The sequence below is a fragment of the Ceratina calcarata genome, unplaced genomic scaffold (assembly GCF_001652005.2).
Source record: "Ceratina calcarata isolate Rehan_Ccalc_2016 unplaced genomic scaffold, ASM165200v1 scaffold399.2, whole genome shotgun sequence".
Classification (NCBI taxonomy): domain Eukaryota; kingdom Metazoa; phylum Arthropoda; class Insecta; order Hymenoptera; family Apidae; genus Ceratina; species Ceratina calcarata.
The window spans coordinates 240,096-261,188 of record NW_017163310.1 but is presented as its reverse complement, the minus strand read 5'-3'; the positions used below and the strand labels follow the sequence as shown (position 1 = coordinate 261,188).

At 44.8% G+C, this 21,093-nt stretch overlaps 2 protein-coding genes across 3 annotated transcripts in view; one reads left to right on the top strand and one right to left on the bottom strand.

The window, feature by feature from the left end:
* The window catches only part of MESR3 (misexpression suppressor of ras 3), a 16,139-nt gene extending 2,292 nt beyond the window's left edge, over window positions 1-13,847 (top strand). Inside the window, exons 2-4 of the mRNA XM_018027048.2 lie at window positions 9,541-9,801; window positions 9,889-10,101; window positions 10,554-13,847. Coding sequence (XP_017882537.1) covers window positions 9,544-9,801; window positions 9,889-10,101; window positions 10,554-10,892 — 810 coding nt within the window. The 5' untranslated portion in view covers window positions 9,541-9,543 and the 3' untranslated portion in view covers window positions 10,893-13,847. The remainder of the gene's footprint in view (window positions 1-9,540; window positions 9,802-9,888; window positions 10,102-10,553) is intronic.
* A 2,781-nt stretch (window positions 13,848-16,628) lies between these two features.
* The window catches only part of LOC108626400 (uncharacterized), a 13,614-nt gene continuing 9,149 nt past the window's right edge, over window positions 16,629-21,093 (bottom strand). For both annotated transcript variants that reach the window (XM_018027047.2, XM_018027045.2), the window contains exon 3: window positions 16,629-20,394. In XM_018027047.2, the coding sequence (XP_017882536.1) occupies window positions 17,996-20,394 (2,399 nt within the window). In that variant the 3' untranslated portion in view covers window positions 16,629-17,995. The remainder of the gene's footprint in view (window positions 20,395-21,093) is intronic.

Sequence of the window (21,093 nt, the reverse complement as noted above, 5' to 3'; positions counted from 1 at the left end):
AAAATAATTTATGCATTATTATTTGCACATTTGCCCAAAACCAGTCAAAATCACTTCCTTGGGCAATCTAGTGTTAACGAAGAAGCAATTTTCGTGATTTCGTTTGGTTTCTCGCTTATCGGCAAACGAGTCCAAGTTGATAGTACGGTAGGTAAGGAACGCAGAACCACGAAATCGCGTAACCAATCGACTTCGATGGCGGTGCATGAAAATTAGATCAGTGTGTCAGGCACACGCTGCGTAGACGCGATTCAATCGCATCGCGTTCAATCATTCCAATTTGATATGACGTGTACGTAATTCCGTTTCGCAATTGTATAAACACGGACGGTATTCCATTTTCGTTTAGCTTCGATTCATTTTTATTTTCCTTCGCGGACATGCGCGTTCACCGCGAGCCTGGAAACCAACAAGCCCTCCGCAGGGGCAGCAGATAAGAATGAATTCGATGCACCTAATCGAACCAGTAAATAAAGGCGCGGTTGCTTTTATCAGTCTTGGAGAAAGATTAATATGTCCCTTCGTACGTGCATTAACATTTCGTTGATCTGGATTCGTCTGGTTTAATATCAAGGAAAACTCGTTGCGAGTGTTTGATGGCACGTTCACCGTTAGAACCGACGCCGATGCAGAGACCGATAAGATAAGACCAACGAGCATAAACGACGATGTTAGCAAAGTATTATAACATTCGTAGAATGTCACTAATTTTATGGACTAAGTAAAAACAGAATACAAACTCGATTGGAAGGATCGCGGCCGTAAACTTGAAATCACGCTTGGAATTAGAGTATCTCGGTATTAGCCTTGATTTCCAGGTATCGGTCAATAGAAAATTCAATTTGCAATCCAACTGGCTTTTCATTTATTGCAACGGGATTAAAATAATTGGATGATGCGTGAAGACTTTATGAGTCAGTCGGCTGAATCCGAACTTGAAAATGCATGTCGCGCACTTGCGTGAATGCGTGTAGTGGTTCTTATATACGTAACCTGGCCGGCCGTTCACGAGCACGATTCGCGCGGTCGGAGAAATCGAGAATCTGGAACCCGGCGAGAGTAAGAACCACGCGAACGAGATCCCTCCGGATATCCGTGCGAGCTGCCCGAAGCGTGTACGTACATAGGCGCGCGACCGGAACCCGAGAAGCCAGTTCACCCACGATATTGAAAGTTACCAGAGAAATCGGCGTTCAGTTCTACCCCTACGTTTTGCATTTTGACAAGCTTCTCTTTTGTAAACGAATTTTTAGCAGAAACAACTTTCGCGGGATGAAACGGAGTTCTCTGGAACACGATTGCAATTTATATTTAGAGAGGGAGAGACGAGTGTGTCGTTCGAGCCTCTTTCGTCCGACCGGAGGGGCCGCGCAGAAGTTTTCAAACGAGAAAAAAATGTGGAGGGCCGCGAGGCCCAACGCCGCCGTCCGGTTCGTTGACCTATCGTCCACTCTTCTTTACCTCTCGTTCTTCACCTTTCTCCCAACACTTGTTCTCTCTTCCTGCGAGACCCTTTTCAATCGACAGGACTCGGAGAGGTGTACAGATTTAAATCAGAGGATATCTGCGTCATGCTCGATCGATCTGGAATCAGGAAACGATTGAACGCGATTCATGAAACATCGATTCGAGTGTGACTCAAACATGGGAGATTACGCGAACGGTCAGCTGTGCGCGATCTAAATTCTGACTTTCGTTCTTGCGGAAGAGGAAGCGGTTTCTCAGTTGAAATTTCGCTCGATGAAAACACGTAACGTCGATCGTTCGCCCGATTTCGATTAAAGTCCATAGCTCACGATTTTAACTTGCCTCACTTTCCGCTTTTAAACTTATTTATTGAATATTTAATAAAAGTTCTCCATAAACTTTGCTGAATCCATTATCAGCTTGTTTACTCACGTTTTTGTATGCCTACGTACGTATTTAATTACGCTGTCATGCGACGTGCGGTTATTATTTAACAGCAACGCGCGCTGCAAGTAATTATCGATAATAGTATAGCTGTGTGTTTTTTTTTTTTTAATTATCGGAAACAGTTCGCCGCAGTATGCAAATAATTGCAAGCGTCCTCGTTGCGACGCGTTGAAGTTATCTCTACAATTCGTTTAGAACGCTTCTACCGACTCGTGTCGTTGATTAGAGCGGCGGACGCACAAGGGAAACGTGGATTTTCCGCTGAGAAAAAGCTTAAAGCAGGTCGCCGAGATCCGTGTGGGAATATTTTTTCCACTGCTCGGGTTCCCTCCTCTTTCACGATTCCTCCTTGTCCCTCGCGTGACTGGTTAAGGCGGCAGAATTATTGTCCTCCTAAAGCAGGCTAACTCGCTGGACGCCGCGCGTACCTTGAAATTAATCGGCGCGAAATTAAACCGGTTCTCCCGTCCGTCGCTCGCTCCGGGAAATTAATGAATATCGATTTCAACGGAGCATCCAGCCTCTCGTGAATAGAACGGGTCGACGGCGAAGCGTAATGCCGGAATCACCTTCTCGCCGTTCGCCTTTTCTTTCGGGTCTCGTTGTTCCTCGCACTTGCGCTGACCGTTCTACACGGATAGAAAACGGGTCTTCCACTCGTGACCGATGCTCCACATTCTCATCCCGACAGGTGAAATTCGAGATACAGAAACTCCGCCACGGTAGAATAACGATTATGCGTCGCGTTCTTCGAGTATTTCATATATTTTTCAAAACCAGAACCGCCGTTCCACGATACTTCAATGGTACGAAAAGTGCACTGCAATCTAAATTGCAGGTAGAGTAGAGACAAGAAACGACTTCCGGCTCTCGTTTTGTCGAACGATGACGGAAACAGTGTGTATATTGTTCTTGCAAGATTCTAACCCGTCGCCAGCTCTTTCTTTTTCTCTTTACCGGGTAAAGTAACCCACAGTTCTTACGGTTGTACATCCCTTCTCAGAAGTCTTAGACATGTCGTTAAACGAGCAATTGAAAGTTTCTAACATTTCAATGAATTAAGAAATTCGAACAAAACGCTTCATCAGATTTTTGTGATAACAAATTCTAATATAAAAAATTGCAGGCTTGATAATTACTCATTTTTCTATTTAAGATATTTTATACTCTTTCATTTGTATTTTATTGAAACTATTTGATTTAGTATATGGTTTTACTATAATCTTTCACTTTGGAATAATCTCTAATGGTTTCACAAATACACCGGCAGAGACGTCTGTACTCGAGAAGAAAGATTACTGCACTTCAGTTAGCGAGATACGAACGTCGAATGTTAAACTGGGAATAATTCAGGATTGTTCTTTCCTCTCGGAGGCCAGTGTCATGTGTCAAGACCCTAAAACCTCGTTCGGAACAGGAAGAGTGGCCGAGAAGACAGGTTGGAACAAGGTCGAATTTTGCGATTTGTAGGTCGCCCGGTTCGGATCTCTCGTTATACAGGCTCGTTTAAAAGCCGAGATACTCTCGGTGATGACCGTCGGTCGTAAAACGTTATCTAATACGGGCACGTTTACAAATATCGGACCGTGACGACTTTTAATAACAGTCATCCGCAACGAAACTGTCCAAGCCGTCCGTCTGTCCACGCGGTCAACAATCGTGATCCTGGTACGAGCTAATGAATCATTAACGGTCCTGTTAGCCCATTAATGCCTCTTGACCCCTGGGAGTCTGTTTCATATCCGGTTGGTCCAGACGAGACTCGAGTCTCGCTTGCGTCACAAGCACTGCATGTCTTGGGATGCCAAATAATGTTACCCACTAGTCCCTATCGCTTGCCTTATTACAATTAAGATAATAGGAACAGCTGCAAGTCTGGCTTATCTAAAATGTCAAACCACGTCTTGTAATACTAAATTATTACCTCTTCTCTTATTACGTTCGAGTTCAATAAGAATAATCTACGAGTATTGCACATTTAACACGTGTACAGAAATTTGACATTTCATTTAGTGTAAATTGGTTTAACGTTAATGAAACGTAGCATTACTCCAATGAATTGTTATCATCCGAGAGCACGTGATAATTTCGAAATCGCTTGGTAATCCTCTACTAATTCATACTTAGTCACGTCCGGTGGACTAAAACGATAACTTTGTATCGGCGCACGATCTTTAATTAACCTCGCGCTCCTTATTAAGAAAAAAGCATGGCGGAAGGAACGACGAGCCGATGCTATTTTCAACCAGCGATCTGAATGGGTTCTCGTATTAACGAGCCTGCAAAGGAAAGAGTTTATCCGGCCGGGAGAATCCTGCCGGCACAAGAGTTGGCTCGCGCATTCTATTCGCACGGTTCGTGGTTCGCACTTTAATTGGGGTTTAGCGTCGTTAGAACAAATCTCCGCGGAAATCGCTCTCAATATAATTGGAGCACGTTGCCACAGTCCAGTGTAATTCATCATCGGACTACTAATTTTCGTGCAAATAGCATCGATATAAAAAATGAAATTTCTCCTTTCGTCAAACGAAAATAATGATTTGTCCGTTGCACGTTTCTACACATTTTATGTGTATCCATAAATGTATGAAATCTACAGTAAATGATTCATGAGGGCTACCGGAGATACGAGACGTATTTATGTTCGAGGCATTTTTACTACGCGTGTAAACTCGGTGTAAGTATTTGATAAGAACGTCCGCGTCGTGGTTCGAGGAATCATACTCGTGCACAAGGTAAAACTCACGACTTCGACCGTGGAGCGGTTCGTTATTATTTTTCGAGGACGATAACGCACGTTCCATGAACGTGACCGGACCGCCGATGGGCAGACACGTCCCAGCCCCGGTCCCCGCTGACTTCCTCCTCGCGAGTTTTCTGATTAGTCGAAATCCGCGCGACGAATTGAACGCGCGCGAGGTAATTCCAGCGTGAGACAATGGGTCTCGGTTTCTCACGGCGCGACGGACCGAGAACCGGTCCCGTTGTTGGCCTGACAGCACGATGAGAATTTCGCGAATCGCGCGACGTAGTAGATCGGATTATCCTTACGGCCGTCGACGGGAGTAGATTCGTTTCGGAGCCCCGGCGTCTCTCGCGAGGCCAACTCTGTGCGATAACCTCGCGTCGGGATATAGCTGAGGATGACGTCATCGCGAGGGCAGCTTCAGAATCGAAGCTCCCATCCCGGAGTGCCTCCCCTCTTCCAGGATAACCTGTTCTAGCGTCCTGTTTCATCGATCCATCCTTCGCGCCGGAACTGTCGCCGTTCCTCTACGAAAACTTCAATTTTCCATCGGCCTCCGTCGCGTCCAAACGAAATTATTCTACTTTAATAAAAATAATAATAATAATAATAATAATAAATAATTCTTGCCCGATTCTCGTAACAGTTACGAGCACACTTTTTATTTATTCTAAACGATACGTCGTTGAAACGAGGCATGTGGATCAATGAGTAACGCTCGGTTCGAATAATAATTGATACCTATATTCTAAAGGAGTAGCAGAGGTGAACACTGAAGAACAACGAGCTTGTTGTCCGCATAGCACAGTTGGCTCTTTTGCAAAACTCTTGCACGTCGCAATACGTCTGGGAATTTTCCGACTTATTGCGAGTGCATATATTTTGATACCTTACGTAATGGTTACTTTAACGACGTCGGTTTACCTATACAATTTGCTCGCGTCTGGACGTTTTCCTTAAAGCCCCCGCGGGACGAATCGTTCATAATTAAGAACGTACATTACGCAATTAACGGACGACAGATAATGACCGAGGGTTCTCGCTAATTTCGCACCGCCTTATATCGGCTCCTCGCCGTTTATCAATAAGGATGACTAACCGCGTGAGTAACATGCAAATGCGTGACGAGAATTGACGAGAGGCCTGCCTGCCTGCCTGCCTGCCTGCTCCTGACGAATCGCATCGGGAATTAGCTCGGGTAAATCTTGTACTTGAAAACTCAATGAAAACTCAATGGGAGATGATTAACAGTTTTATTCTTGAGATTTTTGTAATATTTAAAAATTATTTAATATGATTGTCTTATCTGGAAAATAATTATCGAGGCTACGGACAATCTTCACGGTCGTATCTTCAGATTTCGAAGCTGAACATTCATTGACATTCAACGAGATGACTAATGAAAGATAATACGTAAGCGGAAACAAATCATCAGCTCTAAATTGATATCGCACGCATTCTACGAGATAGTAACTAACTCTTATCACTCTATGCGTACAAGTGCGCTTCCCGCGAATCTGCGATATCACCGCGAGCGTTATTTATCTCCGTCCCATTGTCTCTGTCAATTTGCACGTGTCTTCCTCTCCAAATGGTAAAAAGTTCGCGGAAATGATTAACGAACGAAAACAATTGAGTCACGCGAACATCTTGTGATAATCGCGTTTGATTTTAATCGCTGTTGAATCAAAACTTGGATACGCAGATATAACGAAGATGACATTAGTCAATTGGTTAATCGGTTGTAATTTTTATTTCGCAAAGCGGGAGGAGATTACGGTGGGTTAGTCTCAATTGGCGTCGCGGCAGAGGCAGGTTTCATCGCTTGTGTCGGCGGCGTGTGCATGCACGCGGCGGGACACGCACGTAGACTGCTCTTAGACGGCTACCGAGTGCCCTTCCGCATAATCTTATGCGTTACTACGAGCGCCGGAATAAGTACGTGACACCGTCTCGGTAGCCGATCATACGAGACACGTACCGGTCGCAGAAATTGCTGACTCTTACCAGGGAGCGCCGATAAATTATTCCGCGGCCGATGGTGTGACGAACAGTTTTCAAATCGAGATACCTTGCGAACAGATGAGCGCATCGGTGTGCGTGGCTGCCACGTCAAAACGACGGTACTCCGTTTTTGCGTAACGAGCGGCGACCACTGCGCGCCGTTGGACGCGTCCATTCGTAACGAGCACTTCCCATTTATCAGACTCCGCTTTTGGACACTAGAATCGTATCGAATTCAAACGAAATAAATCTACATTTTAGTACACCTTTTTCATTTCAAGTCTTTCAATTCTGCTACATAAAAGCTGTTGTCGAATCTCAATTATTTATTTAGAACAAACCTAAATCTCCTAATATAAATCGATATTGATTCCAGAAATCCTGAAGATTTTATATTAACCCATTCGCTGCCAAGGACGAGTATACTCGTCTTTGGTTTTCTGCTTCTAAATGATTATGTATGATAATATATGTGCTCTTACCAAGAAATAACTTGGCAGCGAATGGGTTAAACATTGAATCTGCCATCACGAAAAAGAGAAGAACTAAAGAACAATTTTTGTACGACAATGAGTAGATCACTGATTTTGAGCATTTCGAAACGTGCTTAAATGGAATCTTTTAAATGGTACCACAGGCGTCTTGCATGAAAACTGTAGTAGCTAGTTTTATGATTCGTTTATCTGTAACGTCATTTTAATTCGTATGGGGGCAGCGGGCCTCGACGAGCAAGCAAGATGCTCGATTTCTCGGCGTCGTTTACGGGAATGACGGCATACCTCGTTACAGTCCCGTACTTAATAATTACGGAGCTCCTAACGAAACGTCTCTCCCGTCATCCACCATGATGGCCTCTCGCTCGATAGCGATTGTGGGTGTTTAGCCTCGAGTCATCTCCTATCTCCCCTATCTCTCGCGAGTGAATAAATCGAAAGGTAACTTCGGATATCGCAATCTCTTTTGATACTAACAAAGACGAGAACATCAGTAAGGCTACGGATATTTATGAAGTCTTACCTCTGCTACAATCCCCGCGGAAGATAGATTCTAAGTACCGATGAATCACAGGCAATGCATTCGATTCAGGATCTAACTGTTAGACCCGTGGAGGGCCGCTAGCAGACGATAGACAGTATATAAACGAGAGGAAAGCGTTCCGTGAGAGAGACCCGACGTTAAGTGTGACAACTGGAAAGTAGCAATGGGAATGATGTCATCGCGAGAATGCCGTCAATTCCACAGAAAGTATAATAGAATCCGTAAACGCATCGGTAAGACAAATTCAGCCGTTTGCGGTTCGTAGCAAAAAGGAGCCGCCGCCGCCGCCACCGATTCGTGAAATACTACCGGCAGTGGCGTGTCGCAATGTGGTTGCCTTTAAAAAAGGGATATAAACTGTATCGCAAAGAACAAACAGTTTGCGTAATTCCTGCGTAATATATTGAGTCCATAAATATTCAGGTTCGGTGAAATACGTCGCTGATATTGGAATTCCGTACAGAAACTATTTTTACAAACGACGTTAGATATATTAATTAAAAAAACAATTTATCTAATTTCGTCTCGTATCGATGAAGAGAGAAACGTGTTACTATAGGAAGAGGAACAAATCGGTCGACACGAAATACTGGGGGCGAGCGATTTGAACTTTGTAGAGTGAACATCGTACCCACGCGTGATTGTAACTCGCGTGAGAACGCGAAAAGGAACGGTCCGCAATTATCAGCGTTTCATCTGCGAACAAATCGTATCGAGTTTCTTATCGGGACCCAGGAAACAATGGCGCATCCTCGCGAGCCGCGTTACACATATGACGTTGGCTTGTGCGCCGCAGACAATACGCTTCCGGTGTGCGTTTCGTGCGCACGAACCACCATCTCTCGATCCTGCGAGAGAGAGGTATATCGTTACACGATGTTCAATCGTCACGTTTTACAAATGATGCGGGTTTATTTCGTACAACCGTGGGAGAATTTATGGTATCGTTTAAATTTTGACGCAACTGCTGAGACTTTCATGTAATATCTAAAATCCATGAAATCCTCACTGGTGTCAATCGAATAATGCGGGTGTATTTTGTATGATCATAGGAAAAATGATTGTTAGAGTAAGCTAGGTATAAGCGTATACATGTAGCGTGGTATACATATGTATAATAAGTTGCGATCATGTGACGTGTGCGAGAGTTCGGGAATCGGGGGATTCGAGAGCTGCGAGTGAGGGCAGAAGCCGACTGGCCCTCGAGCCGTACAGTAACAAGGAGATTGTTCTCATATTAAAATAATTAACATTCCTCTTCTCTAACCTAAGAATAAATTAATAGTGTGTCCTGCTGCCTAAGGACATAACAATGATGTTTCACGAATTTTAGAATAATTATAAGGAAATCTTAGCCAGGGAGTGGTGCTTCATTGATGAATGAGATTTCTAGTGAGTTCATTGATATGATTGAAACTCGTGGAATTCTTGACAGTATTAATCGAACTAGGCGGACGATCGTGAGACAGCTCGTATGAACCGCGATTAGTCAGCCGGCTAACTCGTTAAAGGCGTCGCCGCGGCGTGATCGAATTAAGGTCGAACAGGAGTGGGACTTTTCTCGCCTTGATTAAGTGGGTCGTTGCTAAAACGCTATTGCCTGATTAGCTTTAGCCGGCAGCGTCGGTCGCTGTCCCTTGCGTCACCGTGTTCGACCCATATCTTTTTTGTTTCCTTACTGCTCGACCCGGGCGTGTGCGCGAGCGCGGAAAAGGAAAACGAAAGGAGCGAAGGAAAAATTCTGGGTCAAACGCGCTGCATCGATGTTTCACTGACCGGTGAATTTTCCTGTTGCGACGCGTTGATCAATGGATTTAACAGGTCCGTTTCCTTTACAGAAAATGAACGCCCCGCCGGTGTACGCGTCCTCCTGTCCGGCGTTGCAATCGAACCTGTCGCTCCACAGTTCCTCTTACTACAGCGAGTACAGCGGAGCAGCCAGGAGGCGATTGTCGTCCACCGGAGAGGCTGACACCTCAGCGACGTCGAGCTACGAGGGCAGTGACAGTTCAGAGAACAGCGATGAATCCCGCCTGGAGCCGGTGAGCCAAATGGAACGGGAGCAGCTCGAAACGTTCTTCCGGGGATTGAAGTCTCAGGTAAAAACCGAACTTCCCCTTTCCGATCGGACGATCGATCCGTCCTCCCCGTCTGTTTTCACACTCCCTTTGTCACGCGAACAACAGGTGTTCGTTTGCGAGTCGCTGGCCAACTTGTATCTGGGAAGCGCGACGCAAACCGACGGGTGGCAGCTTCGATTCACGGGTATCCCGGTGGTGGTTCTTGATCTGGGTGAAACGCGCTCGAGATCCAAGAGACGGATTCAAATATTGTTGGCTGAGCGCGGTACCTGTTTCACCCTTTGGCGAGAGACCATCGACAATTTGTCATCGTACAAGGTGAGCGATCTCACATTTATTTAATTAATTAAGGATGGATTGGCTATACAGTCAATCCCAAAAGTTTATGTACCTTAGAAAAACGCATTTCCTATAATTAAAAAGAAATCAGACGTCGGAAGAATAATGCTAATAATAAATAGCTACGTGCTTAAAAGTATAGAAGNATAAAAAATGCGTTTCTAAAGTGCATAAACTTTTGGGATTGACTGTATAGCCAATACATCCTTAAGTTGTACAACGGAATAGAAAGTATATATGAGTCAATAAGTTATCTGATTATTTTATATGAATTTCATATTTGAGTATATTCTCACATTTTTATAAAGCTTTTCAATGAAACCAGTAAATACCGTGTTATTTTATGATACATAATAATTCTTATTCGTTCATTCTGCATTCACCGTGCTCTCAATGTTGAATTGAATCTAATTCGATGATTGATTCGACAGGTATCAGGTCCGGCTTTTCACACGATGTGTCTCTCATCGGACCACACTCGCTTAGCCGGACTGAGTTTCGACAATCCGAAAGCGGCGAACGATCTCTGGCAGCACATAGAGCGGCTGGTCTCTTGCCCGGAGAACATCAGCCTCTCAGTGCCTGGTAAGAAGAAGAAGAAACCAGTGCCGAAGAAAGTGGTTCTACCAGCCAAGACCAACATCAGCCAGCCCTGTCAATTTCAACACGTAACCAGCGTCGACGCGGCCGATCGTTCGCGGTACTACTCTCTGCAAACGTTGGTGCCGCCTTTGAACGAGTTAGAAAATTCGCTGGCGGCGAACTTCTGAGACAAGGAGAAGCCGGACGAGCGTGCGGATTCGTAACTCGTTCCCAAGCTTCTCTCACACCTAATTCTAGGGAAATTCGGAGGCGAGACACGCGTGTGCTTCGAGCTGTCAAAGATTAGAGCAGGTTGCCAAATCCTTCGTCTCTCCCACAATTTCTTTGGAAAGATCGACGGTTGAACAGGTTCGAAGAAGAAACAGATGGAGGAGGGTAAAATCAAAACGACTAGCACGTTACATATTTCCTGAACCACGATCGTGTATATCAGAGCTAAGAGTATCTCGTTAAACTTAATGGCCTCGTCTCGGGCCGTCTTAAATGTTTCGCGTGAATTCAAGATAATACAAATCGTAAGAATGTTCTTTAAGCGTATTTAGAATCGCTCGTTCCGATCGTTACCGTAATTTAATCGTGATATAATTCGCCGTAGTTGTGTCGCCGTTTCGACGACTTCAATCGTTAAACCCCGATCCCCCTCAGATAGAACTTCGTCACAGTAGAATCGAGCATCGAGAAATATTTTCTGCATTCCGAGCGACCGGCTAACAGAGTCGACTAAGTACACTAATTTTCCATATCATCGTTCTCAAGCGTTTAACGTTATACGAGCGAATACTGTCCGAATAACGACTGCGATAAGACTGGCTCTACCATCCTATATTTAGGCGAACGATTTTAACGTAGTTGGATAGTATTAGAACGTTTCCTCGTTATTCGACGTTGATCGTTAGCATTGAAACTCTCGAAACGACTTTTAACTCCCTTAACGCTGTACGTAAAACAGGGAGCTTATCAAAGTATGGCAATCGAAGGGCGGTCAAGCTGTGTTTGTTCTTCCAAAGGCACGTCACGTGTCGTTATCATCGTTGAGAGCGTATCTGATAAAGAGGATAATCAAACGTCTCGACGATAAATTAGCACGAATCCGTTTACATAGCGAATCGGTTAGAGAGACCAGGCTCACCAAACGCTTCTCGGTGATCCGCGGCCACTTAATTGAGTGTGTAACGTCTAAATGAAAAATCACTTCGATTAAACATACATTTCATTTCTTTGTCTACGACTGTGATATATAAATATATTTGTATAGTTACGTTTCGTAATGTGTATCCGCAATTGATTAATCATTTTGATATGTAACTTTACGAGCATCGTTTGCGCATGTAATACATATGATTATGGTAATAAACGGTAAGTTTACGAAACACTGTGTTGCTTACACAACGGAACGATATGCGATGTCGCGATAAGAACGAACGATTTATTCTACGATTATGTTCTAAACTACGCGGCGTTTCGTAATATAAATCATCCGTTGCTGTTCTACCGCGAGATGGAAGCACGAATTCCTATTGGACGGCAAAGTCTGAATCGTTAAAGGGAAACTCGATGGGTACTTTACGTGCGAGATTCAAGTTGAACACCGAGAATCCCGAATACCCTTCGCGTCTGTCTCCCCTGGGAGATTGCACTTAGTCTTAATCCGATCCGTAGAACTTGCGATTCGCTTTACTGAAACCTCTTAGGATTCTACGTAAGGCAATATAATTTAGCTGTGACAAGTAATTATTCTCGGTTTAGCGTATGCAAACGACGGGGTCGTCACACCCGGAATCAAAGACGCGCCGGTGCGACTAAACTTTCTTTTTACATCCGGTATACCGAAGGTGTCGGTATTTGCATCTAACTCGTCCTTTGCCCCTAATTAACATTCTACTTTCACCGATGCGAGGAACAATCGTTTATTCTTGATAGTTCTCCGTCGCTTTTAAACGTAGACAAACCTGCGATACGTTTAAACCGGAAGCTACGATTAACGAGCACGCTTTCCCGCTCTGACGCTGTTCAAGAAAATGTATAAAGAAGAATCGGAAAGAGGTCGTCGCGTCGCGTGCCGTCACGTATTCTCGATTGGCGAGTCGTTTCGCGGCTCAAGCATTCCACGCGTCGGATTTCACGGCCCGAGTTCCATCGCCCTACGGGGAAACGCAGGAAGTGACTCACGCGATCGATTATTCCCGATCTAGCAGTTATTATTCGTATTTCACCTCGGCAAAGGGTTGATACCGAAAACTAGGTGGACAGACAGAAGAGAGAGGAAGAATCGCGCGGCAGGAAGTGCTCGACGAGTCGCAAAGGCAGCCACGATTCATCGATACGAGGAAACGACAAGTCGTCAGTGTGTTTCTGGAACTCACGTACCATTCCGTTTCTTTCACCGTCCCGCGACGTCGTAGAAGAGATTTCAATCAAGCCCGAGCTGAGATCGTGTTAGAAACAGAGACGGGTATAAAAATCAGGAAAGTACGAAGTGAAATTTTCAAGTTGGGAAACAATGATTCAGACGATGAAACTGATACTGAGCGTTCGCTCTCTTTCAACAGCTTCGACTGGTAATTAAAAGCATGCACGTTGATCGCTGATCCGTGGGAGGATTTTATTGTCGATTCTAACGATACTCTCTCCTCGTTTAAAGAGCTCGTCGATAGAATATAATATAGCCACTTATCTGACGACCATAAATTTCCCCTGCCAGCAATTATCTTGCTTAAAACTTGAGAGTGATTAATTTCGAGCTCAACGACCCTTAGCCTTGTTCGATCTCTGACAAAAACTCAGGAAGCTGTGCGAGATGCGTGGGTTCTGGGTACGCTGGAGTCGGGCCGTGATCTTTAAAGAGGGTCGCCGGGAGAGAGATCCGGGGACACTGATATTGGGTCAGTTTTTGCGACTGGTTTCTAGTTTCCACAGTGGTGCAATGAGGCCTGCGCTTCCCGTAGACGCGGAACGCCATACGTTCCAGATTATCTACGGGCCGATGCAGCGAAGAGGACGAGGACGAGGACGAGGACGTAGGATGAAAGAAAACAAGTCGTTTTCTACGGGTCGGTTTACACAGATTACGTATTTACTGTACCCACGAAACTTGTATCAGAAATAAAATCGTTTAAATTATATTCAGTGTTTTCGATCGTTTGCGTTTACGTGTGTTGCATAAAATATGGGGTGAATCCTTATTTAACAATCCTAATTTCACAATGTTTCCAATTATATTATTTAATTCAATAGATTAATTAAAGCATCCTCCGTTGTATCTCGAAACTGTTTAGCAAAATCAATAAACGTCACGTTATTTTCGATGACGATTCACACTGACTCACCCTGTATTGAATCTAACGATGCTTCCGATTACGTGCGTGTCACGCGATTGATAGAACATCGAGAGATCGACGAGTCCGCGTCACGCGTTATCCCTAAACGCCACTGTCGGCGGAGGAAATACGGGCAAAAACCGAGCGAAGGGTGTGTAGGATAGAGCGAACTACAACAGGATGTGAGCGTCGCGTCCGCAAATGGCCGGACAACTTTTTCCGCGGTTCCCCTAGAAATAAATATAACGTTCTCTCGATTTATCTTTGCCCGATCGTTTCTCGCGAAGAACAGACGCGTGCGACGCCGCGCCGGCCACAGGCTCAACCCCCTCGTGAAAGCGCCAGCACGCGAGACGTGATCCAGCGACGGAGTCTGCTGCCAGAACATTCAGGCTGCGGATTTTTAAACAACATTCAATTTAATACGTCAGATCTATTACGAATTTACTGAAATGCTTTAAACATCTTTATATGAATTTTTCTGTTGATATTGAATGGACTTTAGTATGAAATGAAAGTTGCAGAGTGTCGTTGAAAAATATTAATATGCATTATGGAATTTCGTAAACTTATGTTAAATTTGTATGCAAAATCTGCAGTCTATTAATCACAGCCTTAAATTATTAAACTGATTCAACTAATTTTTTAGCTATAAACAGGATTGATATATCTATTCATATTAAATTATAAATGATATATCTATTCATATTAAATTAATATAACATAGTAACGATTAGAACAAAGAGGGTATGTGATAAAAATTCTAACAGAATATTCTGAACAATGAGAAAATTCGTAAGAGGGTGATTAATGAAATAGGATTTTGGAGTAGCGTCTGCATCTGAGATCTACGATCGAAAAAGGCTGTGTCTCGAGGAAGATGGGACGAATTTTTCCATGGTATCGTTACCCACGCGTCCACATCGCTAACGGTAAGATAATGACGCGAACCCATCCCCGCGGCCGTTTGACTTTCATTGAGGTTGACGGGATATTTTTCTCACGTTCCGCATCTTCATCTCGGGTCTACGACCACGCAGCCTCTTCGTGAAACAGAAGACTATCTTCCTATCGCAATCAGTACTTTTAAATTGTGTATTCAAATCGAACGACCCAATTTTTTCGCCAGTCGACTTCGACAATTCTGCAGACGTTCAAACAAATTGTCATTACTTTTTGATTATTCTTTTCGACGAGCGGAGTCGTGTATTCAAAAGGAAAGGGTTGGAGCGAAGTTGCAAGTTACGGACCGGTGCCACTTTCCTCAAGTAACTCTGTGGCAAGAACATTTTTCTCACTGATCGCGCAATTTTTCAACTTGTCAGGAAACACCCTTTTTCGTACCCCGCTCGCTTAATCTCGGGTGAAATCCACGGCTCGCCGGAGTATCGATGTTTATCGCGTTTAACAGAAGTTGTACGAGTTTTAAACTCCGGAGTAGAGATGGAAAATGGAAACCGAGCGCGAAGAGAAATGATCGAGTGGTCAACGCACTCGCCGGCTGTTCAATCTCGTTGCTGCAAATCGTATTAACTCTCGGAGACTAATTAAGAATAATTTGATATATTAGATTTTCTCTAATGTAAATTCCAATTATAAATTTTACCTGCGTTAAAAAAATATGAAGACTTTCAGTAATTAAACGTGTATAAATCTATTAGATTACGTGTTAATTATTCAATTAAATCGACTGAAATCGGAAGAAGTCGGAGCGGTGGGAACAAAGTTTCGAAGAGAGATACCGGTACCGTCGGCCCGCTTCTACGTGCCGGTAACTTTATTTCGTCGACTTTTTTCTCGACGCGCACATATCCGCGCGGGCCCCGACCCCTGTCCTCCGCGAGAGATTTATGCTACCGACATTGATACTAAATTACGCCATAAATTAACTTTAAATTTGTGCTTTCGGTGCACCTCGACCGACCCCTCCTTACCCAGTCCCGTCGGTTCTTCTCACAGACTACCTTGTTTCACCCTTGGAACTGTATCGCCTGAACAAAAATTTCTCAGCTCGTTCGCCTGTTTAATTCCACAACAATTCGAAGAATCATAATTTCATTTTTAAAGAAACTGAAGGAAGATCGTTGAATACGGGATTGAAAATAGGAAAGTGTTCAGTTTAATCTATTCGCCAAATCATGCTTTACGACTCGGTTTGAAAAATGAATGAGGGACCGCGGCTTTTCTCGGTTTGCAACGCTAATTACAAGGGAAGGGGTTCGAATACGTTATCGTCCGGATGAGTTGAGGAGAGAATTTAAAGTCGAGGGCGAGAATTACGGATCATTAGCGCCGATAAATCGAGACGGAGTACCGTTTCGGCAGCTTTGACCCTGCGCGAGGATACTCCCCCGCGATAAATTATTCGGTGGGCGTGTAATCGATCGATTGCCGGTTTCCTCTTCGATCCGAGCGTTTCATCGGTGCACGACAAAAATCCGATCGGTACCCCCTTGAGTAACTGTAAAACATTTTACAACTTCGCAATTAACACTCTGATCGTCAGGGACGCAGTTGATATTTCAATCACGAGTATTTGTTCAGAGATAAGAACAAAGTATTAGATTAGACTGAACCTCACGAACGTCGATAATGCAATAATTTATTGATAAACGTAAAATCAACAAAACGTGTGGACCGTCAGGTACAATTCATCATACGCAGCATAGTACACACTTTTTTTTTTAAAATAAAGTACGCACTCAATGCCTTTCCGATCCTCGCGCACGTTCCTCTGCTACGATCGATGCCACGCACGGAACACCGTTTTTATTCGACGTATCAAAAGATTTCGTACGTGCGAGTTGTCCCATTTCACATTGCTATGGTGCCATAGAATTTCAACGAATAAACAGACCGGTTCGAATGCTGGTGCATGTACGACAAGCGAGACAACTGGTTAGCGATAAGACTAGTGTTGATAATGCAATGCGAAACACGTGCGACGACATCGTGATTAATTTAAACCTTATAAGCATCCGTTTGATCGTTACCGAACAGACGAAGTTACCAGCTTTCGTTCGTGACCGCTAGACTGCGAACGTTTATGCAAATTCTACAAATACGATTAAAAGACACGAAGTGCAAAACAATTGTATTAATTTTATTTTTAGTATTTCTTATTTCTTTCTATCTTCCTGTGATTTTTTTTTATCATTCGAAATTCCTATAAATGCATAAACATCTGCTGTCTCGTGATCGCGTTTGCGTAGAATCGAGGGACAGCGCATAATATGGATGTATCAGCATGATAAATACGTTGATCGCGATGATCATTAGGTACTACGATAAATACAGTCCTAACGTGTCGTCGATCCTTTTCACACATACTTACATACCTACATGTTCCTTTGAGCGAAGGACAGACCATCGAGCAAACAATTTTCTCACCTTTACTTCGATCGGGGATCGCTTTCTAATCCGTCGCGACATCTGGCATATATACTTTATATTTATATATACGTATATTTATACATGTGTACGTTGTGTGTATACTGGCACATCAGAAGTTGGCGCGCTTCCTCGTCAAACGAGAACCGTGGCAGGATCGATCGATCGGAGATCCACCACGGCGAGCCTCTGCGAAATCGCGTGATAAAGGGTAATAAATAAAACGCGTGGAGAAACGAACAATTTTAAGGAAACTCGATCGTTCACGCGCGAGCTAAACGCGACTCGTGAACCACGATTTCTAACCATTTGCAGAATTACATTAGACCTCTATATACATAGAGGCTTTATCATGGCTCTGATTCCTCGCGATAAATCTACGGATAAATACTTGTGGTACGAATCCGATATGGAATAAACCCAATAATGTTAATTCACAACGGGTCAATGATAAAATCTGTAAGTACATCCAAGTCCGTTTTTACGATCGAATTTCTTAAGTCGGGATTCCATTTGAATCCTGCCGAAATCTTTGAGAACTAGAGAGGAGATCAGGAATGGATTTAATTGGCGTTAATCTCGATCGTGGTCACCGAATTTGCCCCGCGATCATCTGCCGTCGACGACGTGGGTGAAACAGTGAAGCTGACCAGGCCACTCTCGACGAGGCTCATTAAATCGTTTTGACGAGCCAACGCGATCTTTTCTGCACGTGCCTTCTCTTCGATCTTCTTTTTCTCGATCGCGACTGCATTCGCTCGGTTACCGTTCTTAGTGTTCTCCTGGACGAACTGCTCGAATTTGGACAGCTGTCTCTCGGTGGCGCTTTCCAGAATCTCGTTCCTCTCTAATGGTACTCCGTGCTTGCTGACGGTAGGCTTGTAAGTCTTCACTTTAGAGTGGCCTTGGATGATCAGATACATCGGTCCACGTATCGGTTTGGCTGGTTGCTTGTAATGCGAGAAGATCGGATCCGTGGTCAAACTGGGTACGGTGGTAATTTGTGGAGAAGCGGAAGACGAACTGTCCATAATTTTCTTCTGGTCATCTTTGTTCTCTTCTTTCTTTTCACTGTCCATCGTCATTTTTGAAGAATTATCAACGATTTCTGCAGTTTTGGTATACGTGTCGACGATCGAAGGCGAATTGTCGATGGAAGTAGAAACGGTTGGTAACAAGGGAGCAGCGGTAGGTGTGGTAAAGATCGACGTCGATCGATGCTGATCGAAGAAATGATCTTCCATCGATTGCATCAAAGTCGAAGGTGGGGGCGAATTGAACATAGTCGGGAGCAACTGCGAGCCATGGGACTGATCCATGACAACCGGCGGTCCCATGTGACTCATCATGGACTTCATAGGAGGAGCGTGCATGTGAGTCATCGGAGGGAACATCGACATCGAGGCTGGTGCTCGGAAGCCGACGTTCGGTCGCATGCTGCCGAGGAAGTGCATACTCCCGTGGTTTGGTCTTCCCTGCGGATGCATCATAGAGGACATCGGCGCCTGAGGAGCACCGAATCCCATCATCGAGTCTGGATGTCGAGAAATGAACGGAGCCATCGTCGAATGCATTATATGCTGATGAGGCATCATTCTGTTCGGCATGAGAATAGAAGACCCAGTGGCTAAATTTCGAATCGGTTGAGTCTCGACGCTGAACGAGTCGCTCGCCTCCTCTTCAGCAGTTGTCGTATTTTCTAACATACTGGTCGTAGTCGTTTCTACTTGTGTCTCTTGATTCGACTTCTTCTCCGAATAGTTCGCCGGCATCACTACGGACACTGGCTCCTTCCTTCCTTCTTGCGATTCCGGGCTAGTAGGAACGACGATGTGCATCTTCTCAGCCGATCCTTTACCCTGATTCTCCCTTTCCTCACTAGCAGTAGACTTCGTCGTGGTCGTAGTCGTCATCGTGGTCGTCGGAGGCGTGTTAGGAGAAGTCATCCCTTTCTGGCCAACCACTACTTCTTCGTTCTCGTTACTGTCTCCGTCGACGATTATGTTCGCGTTCTGCTCGACGATTACTTCGTGATTCGACGACGCAGCCACGTGGTGATCGATTTCGTATTGATCGCGCGGGTAATCGACCGGCTGCCGAGTAGACTGATTAGCTAAATTCGTAGTGGGCGTAGATAAAGGCGCACCGTTGTTCGGCCACCCTCCGGACAGAGTCTGAGTCGATTGATAAATCAGATTAGACTTCTCGAAAGATACAGACGGCGTCGTGATGCTCTCGTATTTAGATCGCGTGGGCGGAGGCGACGAAGCGTACACGCTTTTAATCGTTTCCACCTGCGACACCGTCTGCACAGGATTTCTACTCGGAGCAAACTTGTTTCCAAGCTTCACCGAGTGCTGATTGTAATTCTTCGGCGGCGGCACCGAAGCGAAGAACTGGGAATCTTGAAGCACCGGTCCTTCCTCCGTTTGCGTATTAAATTGTTGCGTAGGCTCGGCAAAACTCACTATTTTATCCTTTTGAGTCAACGGCGGTGGTAGCATCATGGTGTACGGTTTCGTCTTCTGATTGTAGTAAGAACTAGGATAGTAGCTGGCTGGTATCGATTGGATCCTGTTCTGATTTCTGTAATCGATCGGTCCGTTCCTGAAGCTGTTGGTCCGCACGACTTTCGGAGGTTCGGCACCGCTGCTTCCGGTGAATTCGTTCCTATAGTTGTCCTGATGACTCGACCTGGTAAACTTCGGCCCGTCGACGAACTTCAGAAACTGTTCCGGTATCTTGGGGCTGGTCTTCTTCGCGGTTACTCCCAGTACAAGGATATTGCGTTTCGCGGACGGTTCGGTGGTGTGGGAATCCAACCAATATTGGACCCTGTCGAGGACGGGAGGCACGTAATCGAAAGTGGGATTGTTCTTGAGAGGATCCCCGCGGCCGAGGGGCGTCCACTCGTCGTAGTCCATTCGAGGCGAGAACACGCGCGGCTTGCTCTCGGCCTGGCCTGCGAACAGAAAGGACGTTCGATTCACGTGTGACGATAAAGGACGGATTTCGCGCGGAGATGCCGCGCGTGTAAAATAGTAGTTTCGTCTCGAATCCCAGGAAGCAGACGGCCGCGGCGGCTTGAGTAATGACGACCGTCGTACTGATTAATCGATTGATTCGAGGTTTATTCTAGCGATTTCTTTGCCCGGGCCAAAACTGTGATTACCGCTGATTTATTACACTCAGGACGATAGCATCGCTCTCGATACTTGGTAGACCCGTAAATCGACTGTTGCTCGAGGGAAAACCGTCGCGCTTCTTTTCACTTACTATTAACCCCGCTCGCTATCCGACCTCATTCGGTAGCGTAAAACTTTCAAACAAACACGCCGCACATCTGCTGATCGACGCGTCGCGATCATTTGAAGAATCCAGAATCGTTATCAATTCCGTTCCTGTTTCCATTCGCACGTCAATCGACGCTGTTTTATATGCGGCCACGCTCCTCGGACGTTAAGCACGTGGCACATAGAAATAGAAACGACTCGATAATGTAAGGAGAAAACGCGAGCTCTCTTTAAGGATGTATTGGCTACACAGTCAATCCCAAAAGTTTATGTACCTTAGAAAAACGCATTTCCTATAATTAAAAAGAAATCAGACGTCGGAAGAACAATGTTAATCATAAATAGCTACGTGATAAAAAGTATAGAAG